Source organism: Bacillus rossius, chromosome 5 (assembly GCF_032445375.1).
Source record: "Bacillus rossius redtenbacheri isolate Brsri chromosome 5, Brsri_v3, whole genome shotgun sequence".
Taxonomy (NCBI): domain Eukaryota; kingdom Metazoa; phylum Arthropoda; class Insecta; order Phasmatodea; family Bacillidae; genus Bacillus; species Bacillus rossius.
Genome location: NC_086333.1, coordinates 60,171,418 through 60,182,023, shown reverse-complemented (window position 1 = coordinate 60,182,023; position 10,606 = coordinate 60,171,418). Strand labels below are relative to the sequence as shown.

The following is a 10,606-nucleotide window of genomic DNA, read 5'->3' as shown; positions in this document are numbered from 1 at the left end:
TATCAGTATTTATACGAGACCATTAAAATTATACCCACATTATGTTATCAATACGAGAATTACAATTTATAATTAACTTTATTTTCAAAATACTCAGAATAGGTTTCATGTGGGTTGGTTCCATTTTGCATAACTACGTCCAAATAGTCTTAAAAATTTTTTTTTTTAAGCAATCTTATGCTGTCAACATATTTTAACTGTTGTGCAGGCCAAGACTTTTAAAACCAAATTTTTAAATGAAGTTGTGACAGGTGTAGAATAAGTTGGAACACATGTATATTCAACTGCTGCAGTAAAACTAGAATGGCAAATGGTTACATCTTCCAAACGGTTCGTAACCATCTCCCATGAATGCTGGGAATGGATGGTGCCACCACCCACAGGAAGTCCCTGGGTGCCCAGCTAGGTAAGATGTGTCTAGGCTTCACAAGCAAGCATAGAGCAGGTTCGTAGATTGCCTTCTTCTGTATAACCATCGGTTTAGGCATCTGTTGCAGGGACAGGTTCATCCCTGGGAGTGGAGGTATACTGATTTGGTTTGCTCTCCACTAGGCCTGTGCGAATATCAGCTTCTTAGTTTGAATCGAATCCGAATACCAAATTATTCTTGAATGCAAATATTAAGAATGAGAATTATAATCCTCCTATTTTTTTCATATCCTGTAACAAATATAAAAGGAAATAAAAAGTATATGTGTAGTGGCTTCTGAGAAATCAGACAAATAATACTAAAGTGAAATTTTGGTTAGGTAAGTCAGCTACAATATTGTTACGACCAGGTTCGTAAATGGATAGCCCAATTAAAGATTTGACTACACAGTTTACGTCACTAACAAATATTCTTCTAAAAATGCCTAATAATTAATTACACTTAAAAATATTGCTTCCCCAGTCACTCGGTTCTTACACACCACACACCTGGCACAACTCTCGCCGCAGCACCCCTCATGGACCTCCGTCGCTGCACACCGCCGTCGCACTTCCCTTCGCCGAGGGTCCATTCGACACTTCGCTCAGAACTAAACTCTCCGCCCTGGAACCTTCGTTCAGGGACTTCACCGCTCTATCGCCCGGAAACTCAGCCGCGGGAAAACTCCAGACTCCACTGAACTCAATCCCTGCTCTGGAACCTTCGTCCAAGGACTTTGCCGCTCTGCCGCACCCGCGCCACTATCGCCCCGGAAACTCCGCCGCGGGAAAACTCCCAGCTCCCAGCTGAACTCCCCCCGGAGGCCGGCGTCCCGGACTTATATCTAGGCCCAGGCGCCCTTCTAGAATTCACGAGCGTGGCTAGGGCCAGTCGCGTCATTCCGCGCCGACCCGACGCGAGAAATCTCTAGACACGCGTCGGCAGCTGTAGGTGGCGGGCGGAACTCCCCCAGCTGTCAGGTGTCAGGTGTCTAGCTATCAGCACCATGGAGGGAAGGAGGGGGGAAGCGACAATCCTTGTAATCTTCCAGGCACGCGCGGCACGTCATGTTGCGGCGGCCACGTGACGTCAGTGGCCATGTGGGGCCACCAGCCAGGTCTGCACCTGCACGTGTCGCGGCCTTCCTCATGTTCTTAACTATATTATACTTAAATTTTATTAAGAAATTTAAAATTAGAAAGGTTTTTTTTTTTTTTAAATTTATGCAGCTAGCTTAACTTAACCAAACCAACCAATATTTCAATTCAGTTTCTATTTGCCTTTTCCCAGAACCTGCTTCTCTTATATATTGATCCATAAAATATTTTTGAACTACATACTACCAAATATGATCCATTACACAAAAAATGTGAATTTTATTTTTTAATGTATTGTTTCAAATTATTGTTTAAATGAGATCACATTTACGTATTTAAACTCTAATTATTCTCATATTTGTCTTGTTAACGGCAGCCAGGAAAACTGTATTTTAGTTACGCAATATTATAAACACAACTTCTGCTAATTTTATATGGTATCCAAAACCATATTGTTTGTAACAAACAAATATTCATTATTTCAAAGTGTTAATATTCGAGGTCAAATTGAATACCAACATTTTGAAATAACAAATGTTTATTTGTTTAGGAATATGTATTTGACATAGCATACCTTGTGAGTTTGTTGTATATCAATGTTCACTGTGTAGGTAAATAATGTGTGTGATATAAATAACTTTTTTTTTAAGTTTTAATGGGACTTTATGATTAAAAAATCTACAATAAGCAATGTTTTAAACATGCAACGAGTATTAAAATCTTTTTTTCATTAATATCTCAATTAACAGTACTGGAAAAATCACGTGAATTATTCAAAACACGGCATATTTGTGACATTTCAAACTTGATAACAAAATATTATATTAATATTATACAAATAATAAACTATTTGTATTCAAAAATTTGAATATTCGCACAGGCCTAGTCTCCAGAACTCATGGTGGTGCCGAGTAGTAGTGATGAATGTGTCACTCTTGAAATGCTGTTAGCTGCTTGCTTCATCTCCTCAGCTAGCAGAAGATGGGCAATTCAATTGGTGAAAGTGGTGGCATTTGATAAATTCAGTGTCTGCAAGCCAAAGAATTACAAAAGTAGACAGAGTTAAAAAATGTTGTGTGTAGGGGTTTTCAAACCTGACCCAATGAATATAATCCAGCAGCAAGCCCAAGACGTGTCTCTGCATTGCAGCAGGCAATGCAGAACAAAACTTTGATGCACAATACAACTTCGACTTGGCTCAACCTTGCAAGCCATAATAGTTTACTAGACAATGGCCATAAAAGCCTGTAATATATTATTTAGTTACAAAATGTTAATTATTTACTAAAAAAAAACTTTCATCTGACACTCCGCTAATACTAAGTCGATGCATAAATTGTACGGAAGATGATTCTCAAGTAATTAGCAGTTCTCTGTGCACAATATTGTTCTTTGATACCTGTCTATTTCTTGGACAAAAACTGCCCTTACTTCAACTCAAAAGTAATCTTAACCCAGAAGAACTTTGTGGTTTGTGATGCAAGCAGGCTTCATTTGGCTATGTACAGAAGACATCTCGATCTAGTAGTTCGATTACCTTACTGTCTTTTCTTCCAGGATATGGCCATTAACTTGCTATTTGAGATGGCATTCTTGTTTTCATCTAATTCTAATTTTGTAAGCATTGAGTACCTGACTGTTGGGTGGTCTTGTATTTAATCTAGAACATTGGTACACATACAGTGTTTTTGACTCTAAGAAGTAAGCATGTAATAAGTTTTTTTTTTTTACATTATAAATTTAGTGCCGGAAGTTTACTTTTTAGGGTCAGTTTTCCAAGTAAGTTTTGACATCCTTAAGGCCCTAAGGGTGAATGTCAACTATTTTAAATAAAGAATAATTTTTTTATACTACATTTTAAATGTTTCAAATGTGGACTTTATAGATATTTTTTTATGAACTAATATTTATATTTTTGTAACATACCACAATTGTAGAGAACTAAGAGTAGTAATATTTTATGCCTAATACATTCACACGGGACAATATTTACACACTCCAAAACAATTATGTATCTGCTATCACAAAAGTAGTATACTATTTTGAGCTTGACTTGTAGTGAAGTCAAATCAGACTTATTTTTCTTCAATTTGCACTGTGAGAAAATTTAAAAATGATTGATTCTTAAGATGTTTTCTTAAAGAGCAGAATATTGTAGTAGCCCATTTCAACATGTTTGTTCTGGAAAATATTTGCTAACCGCAATTAACGGAGAAGAGAACCAGTCAACATACAACTGGGTAATTTTGAACATTTATACCATTATTTGGCCAATATCTGTATTCCTTACGAGAACATCAAGTATCAGCTCTCATAATTGCAATACTTCACTCTTTATACCTTAAAAATAGAGAAGTTTCATAATTTTGAATTTTTGCTTAGGCTAGCAATATTTTAAATTTACTTTAGCCTAAGCAACCTTCATTTTTACATTGGTGCAACTACAGTAATGATGTCTTCACATATATACTGTAGCAGAAAAATTAAACATGTTTTCACAATTATTGTTTCAATTATATTACGTGTATTACAAATTATTTAGAAGGAAAAAAAAACTAATGCCAGCTTATTGAAACATTAATGAAAGTACATGGATATTTGTACTCATTTTCATTTAGGTGGTTTGTTCAATGTACCTTTGCCATAAATTTTCGATATACCGCACAAATTAAACTGATAAAACTATAAATCTTTTGTCTTTCACTAGGAACCACATCCAATGTTCCAAATTAAAAATGTTTGGGAAAATATCATAATAGTTTTGAACTAAATAAATCTTAAAGTCACAAAATAGATTTAAACCAAATTTGAGGTCAAATTAAGATTGGCTTTAAAGTTTTTCTTGCATAATTAATGGAGTTTAGTATTACAACTAATGTCTCTTAATACTTTAAAGGAACCTACTTCCATTACTTACAGCCTTAAATTAAAATAATAGAAAATATCTAATAATGTCAATCAGCTATGAAAACATTTGAAGGATTCGGATGTAAAATATGGTAAGTAACATTACTACTATTAAGATACAGTATTACGTGTTTTTACAAAAATCTTGTGAGCATTAATAAATTGTAAAGTGAAAATTTTTGTATTTTTTTTTTTACTTTTATTGTAACTAGAGATATACAAAATCAGCAAAAAATGTAAATTTATTTTTTACATGTTTGAATTAAATATTTTTTGGAAGTTTGGTTCATTAAATTTCTGCAGTTACCATAGTCTACATGCATATGTACACTAATTCAGTTAACACTGCTTTTATATCAAATTAATAAAAACCCTTATTCCTAATATAAATTCAGACAATAGTAACAAATAACTTAGTTTTATAACTTTTAAAACTTATTAATATTGAAATAGTTTGTCTGAAATACTTAAGCATTCAAAAATAATTTTTTTGTGTGTGCTTTGGTCACTAAGCATTCATTAGAGAACTATATTCATAAAATAAGGCTTTGTGCTTAACTTTAAAGTTCTTGTAAAATTCATGGTGTGCTAGAGGTATACAGGGAAGATATGACAGTACATCTTTCAGTTTGGTTTCTTCAATTGGTCTGACAGAACCATACTTAATTGGAAGACATCCTTTGAAACACTCCAGGAAGCTGGTTGGATGCCCTGTCTTTCTCACTGATATGGGTTCCAAACTGCCATTATACATCTTAGACATTTTAATGATAGTGCCATCCTCTTTTTCAGACAACTCCAGGCGAACTGCTGTTCTGATACCCAACTTTGTACCAGTAGCTATTGTTGTATTTTGATTGAACTTGTCCCTTAACAATGCAATATTGAAAAAAATCATCCTGTTTAATTTCTTTTGGCAGCTTTAGAGTATTGAAACCCAATGCTGAGGTGTTACGCGTCACATCGGCATGTAGCCCCGGGTCGACATCACTATATTGGAAAAGTAGACAAAAAAAAGTTGAATTTAAAAAAAAGTCTTCTTCCACTAATACCATTCAGACAGCTCAAGTCCTACAAAGAAAAATCACAAAGAAATGTATAAATAAGAATTTTGGGCTATCAACATTTATATTTTGATTCATATCTATAGTATTGTAATAAAAAAAAGAGTGGAAAAATGCAAAATATTTAAATCTGAAACAACACCACCAGAAAGAAGTTTAAACCACACATTCAATCAAGTATGTTTTCCGACTGCTAAAAATGTTACATGCCACATTTCAAGTAATTTTTACATATTTATGCACAATACTATATTTGATCCAATGCAACTGTGCTTAGAATGTACATAGAATTACATGTTTTAATTTTCAATAACAACACAGGAGAAAATGAAAATTTCTAATGATGAAATTTGTATTTATAACACCATAAATCTTGGTTCTAGGAATGTATGGGGTGAAATAATGCTTTAATTCTTCTTTTTATTGGAAAATATATTTTTCGTCAAAGTATTACATGGAATTAATTTCTGAACTCCCTCTCTCTCTCTCGCTCGCTCTCTCTCTATATATATAATATATATATATAATATATATATAATATATATAATATATATATTATATATATATTATATATAAATATATATATTATATATATAAATATATATATATTTATATATATTATATATATATAAATAAATAAAAGAAGTGTCTACTCCACAGGACAAAGTATTTAAAAAACAAACTATAAAAATTGTAACAAATATTTTGCATTTGTAGGTTTGAAATTATAGTTATATTTATGTAGTGTTTGTTGCTTTGTTAATTTACTTTGTTAAAGGCTTATTTTCATAGGCCTTATTTTAATACTTCAAATATTTTCCAATGTGGGCATTTTTTTCAGCATAGTATTGTACTCTAGTGTGTTGTATCAGTGTTCTGGGTTCAATTTAGCATGTTATCATGAAAACATTCTATTGTGTCTTTTTTTTTGCTGTGCCAGGGTTTTCTGCTATCATTTAATACTGTATTTTTATTTTTCTCTACATATGATTATTTTTATTTACCTTGATATTTTTTTGAATCTGTTTAAACTATTGTGCTGTCTTGTATTTTAAGTTGCAAATATTTTGAGGGTATGTATTACCTTCAGCATATTAAAAAAAGGACCATGGTTTTTAACTTCTACAGGAATCAACAATCTTTCACAAAGCATAATTAAATACTCAATGAACATTCTCTGAGGTTTCCAGGAAAGTAATGAATGTAAAACCTCGGAAAGTCAAAATGTGAGGATGTAAGGAGAGATTGTTCTTAAATCGGGTACCTAACAAGCTTTTGTTTAATTTTATATTCTGTATTGAACCTGATCATTGCAGACACCTCCCAGATATACCAGTGTCATAATAATTTTTCACTTTCAGACATTAATAAATATTGTTTGCATCAATATTAATATCCTCTGTTTCTTGTTGTGAATTGTTTCTTAAAGAATGGGCTTCCCCTTTCTAAATAAATAAGATAACGGATTCTGGGTTTTCTGATTACAGTGACCAAATACAGTATCTATTAGTAGGTTTTAAGTAAAGCAACATATTTGAGTTAGTAGAAACCACCTACCTACTATTTTTTTTATCTAGATCGTGGTTGCTTATTTGTCTTCCTTGCAATTTGTGGATGCTCACAAACATTAAATTTATAGCCTAAAAAATGCTGATGCATTTACTTGACATGATAAAAAACTGATAAGAGTATACTGAAAAAAAAATTTGTAGAGATGCTGTTTGGGATCATTTACCTGTGTTCCTGTATTATATACATATATGCCTACAACCAGTGATATTTCTTCCTACCTGGTTTTTGCATTTTATCTGAGAACTAACTATCATTAGTTAATTAAATTAATAACAAAATGTTCTTTGATATGGAGCACATTTGGAAGGAAACCGATATTAAAAGTGTTGTGTCTACTGTAGTTAACAGTAAAAAGTATGTTTTGTTAGAAAGCCACATTGAGATTTCATGTGTAGATGGTTACTGAATACGGCACACACTAGCTGTGCAAAAACAAATTTTTGGCCAGAACACTTGTTTGCCAATAAACAGCCAAAACTAATGAAGCACATGAAGCATGGTGTTAAGCATTACAGCTATGTCGAATTGGATCAGCAGAAGCCGATATTGCAGATATTGCTGACATTTAGTATAGCGTGTCTCATCATTAGATTGAAGTGTGCATTCAAATGTGTGTTTACTATCTTTTTCCAATGTAAAGTATCTGCTATTAGTGCCATCCTTGTTCTTGTGTGCTCTGTTGCCAGATATACACAAAGAATACAAACATTTTAGACATAACTCTGTAATGTATTGAGAATTTTTTTTAACGTACCTGAAACAATTGTATTTTGTGAAGGAAAATTTGGAATGAGAATTTTGGAAGTAAGCTTTCCTGTTGAATTTTATCAAGAGCATCATCTGGTAATATTCCAATTCTTACATTTAAGAAATTTGGCCATACAATTTTTTTATCATTTAATATTAAATTTTTTGGCTCTGTTTGACCAAACATAATTAATGGAGTGTTTGTTTTTTAATAGTAACAGACTGTTACAGATAATTTTTCCTGTAAAAATAATAACTGGGGTTTAGAATTTTTTTTTCTTTAAAAATGTCCAAAACTATTAAAAGATACTATTTTAAGATCTTAGAAAGATCAACAAATAGTAAAATAAAAAAATATAGGTACTAACATGGCTGCTAAGCATCAAAGTGATGGTGTTAAGAGATGCCGCCTAAAGAAAAGAGGTGTGCCACTGTTTGCATCTCCTGCCTCTGTTTAATTGTTTAACTGTGAAACTAGATCCAATGTATATTTTAATAGCAGCCAATTGTACTGTTTTTTTTTTCTGAGATGGCACACTACTGAGAAGGCAAGCCCTGAATGGCATAGCTAGATGAGTCATTGGCATTTTGACTTCATCTAGGGAAAAAATTAATTGGAAGTCCTTTTGAAAACAAGCTGCAACTTCCATGCCAGTTTATTAAGAGATGAAAGACTAATTACATCTACAGAATTAGGTATCTTATCAGTCTTGCAGCAATAATTTCATCACAGTTCTAAAATGTTTGGAATAAAGTTTTTTTTGTTTAATTATAAATAGAACATAATAGCTCAGAGATTTTCTGTCCTTGCATTTTGGTCAGTCCAAGTAATGACAAATGGCTCTCTTGAAATGTTTTTTCTACTTGCACGTGGGCTTCTCTGTTTGGTATTAAGTTTAGTTGGTCACCATGTTGAGTGTACATATGTTCTTGTAAAAATTGTTACGGATTTCAATAAAGTGTATTTTTGTCAATAAATGTGTGTGATTAATGTTTATGCTAAAATCTCTGTACAGAAAAAAGGACGGAACCAAACATTTGTAGTTATAGGAGAGTTATTTTTAAATAAGTGGCTAGTAGTCTATAATATTGAATTTTTCACTATTCCTGAACACAACACAATTTTGAGTGTGATTATCACATCAACAACAACAAAAAATCATTTAATTGTGGTAGGAAATTGGTTTCTGGTAATTTTTGTATCTACTCATTCGTATTAGAAATATACTGAATTAAAGTGCCATGAAGTTGTATCTCTAGTGCTGGAAATATTGTCAATAACCAGTGAACATTTATAAGTATTTCTTCATGAAAATTTGCAGTAGAATAGGGAATAAGATGTTTGTTTTTATTTCCATTATGTGTTACTTATTATTTGTCCTTATGTATCAATATTATTTGTGTATCATTTGGATTATTAATGGTTTATAGAATGGATGAGATGGTTTACGAAGGAAATTTTTATACTAAATAATTTTTTTCTGTATACCAAGTTAAGTGACAATTTCAATGCTGTTGCTCACAATCCTGATTATCTTTCCTAACCAAATTCCGTTCCAAAGTAAAAATGTCATTCCCATCCACCTCTAAAAAGTGCAAGACAATTCCTGGATGTGCACTGAATGTGATCTTTCACTATGCATTCATTCATGCTTTAGAGTATTTCATTGAAAGAACTATTAGTGTAAAATTGTAATTATTCCTGGCGAAATTTATTTTAGGCCACATGTAATAAACACAATTTCTTCATGGAAACATCAAAAGTAGCATGGCCTTGATGCATGAGTAATAAATATGTTCTATAAATTTTAAAATATTGCCATGCTAAGTTTTTAATATAACTTAACTGTTTGATCTTCTTCTAATATAAACATTTTGTGGTAGACATACATAGTTTTATTTTACAAAACTTGCATAAACTTTCATTATAAAACTGTAAATTGTAAAACATTTTTTCAGCAATGTTCTGTCAAAAATTATAAAAAAAAAAAAAATTAAGCACACATTTAAAATTTTCTATATAGTTTATTGATTTCTCATGTATGTCCAATAATTGCAATAACACTATGAATTAATACTAATTTTTTTTTTAATTCAAAGAAAATTTATTCCAGGGGGCATTGATTATAGCGATAAACTTTTCTGATGCAAGAATTTAACTAAATTATTCTGGATGGGCAGGAGGAGGGGGAAAATTAACTAAATAATTTTAGCACTTGAGGTCAGCAATTTAACACAACACACCTTGGTGGTTAATAAAACATCTTATTTTCAAAAAGAAAAAAAATGTAATAATTTTACCTGGATGTTGCCACCATTATTACCACATACAGAAGCTAGAAAATTAGTAATTATTTCTTAGTAAATGATTTTCCAAGACCCACTATGAAACAAATCACTGAAATAAGACAGTTTTGAATTTATACTTTGTCTAAGTAATTAATGATTAATTTAATTACCTGCAAACCTTTCTCACGGGCTTTGGCAACAATCCGGTTGACTTCTGTTACAACTTCGACTGTGAATGGTTGACCAACATTCGCCATCTTGTTGAACGATGTTCCAACTTTGACTCCCTCCATTTTTACCTTAAGCTTGTCCAAAAATTCTGTGAATATGGACTCCTGCACGAGCAACTTAGTAATGGCCCATGGGACCTGGAAGTGAAACAAAACATCATGCTACACAATACCCATAAGCATATCCTATTCAGCCAGGTCAAAGTTAAAACTTTATTATCTTTCATATTTACTCATGTACACTAGAACTTCTTTAGTACAACAGTATTTCATAAGTTAACTAAAGGAAAA

General features: G+C 32.1%; 1 protein-coding gene across 1 annotated transcript in view; it reads right to left on the bottom strand.

The window, feature by feature from the left end:
• The window catches only part of LOC134531871 (putative aldehyde dehydrogenase DhaS), a 41,806-nt gene that overhangs the window by 9,408 nt on the left and 21,792 nt on the right, over positions 1-10,606 (bottom strand). The window contains exon 7 of the mRNA XM_063367877.1: positions 10,256-10,453. Coding sequence (XP_063223947.1) covers positions 10,256-10,453 — 198 coding nt within the window. The remainder of the gene's footprint in view (positions 1-10,255; positions 10,454-10,606) is intronic.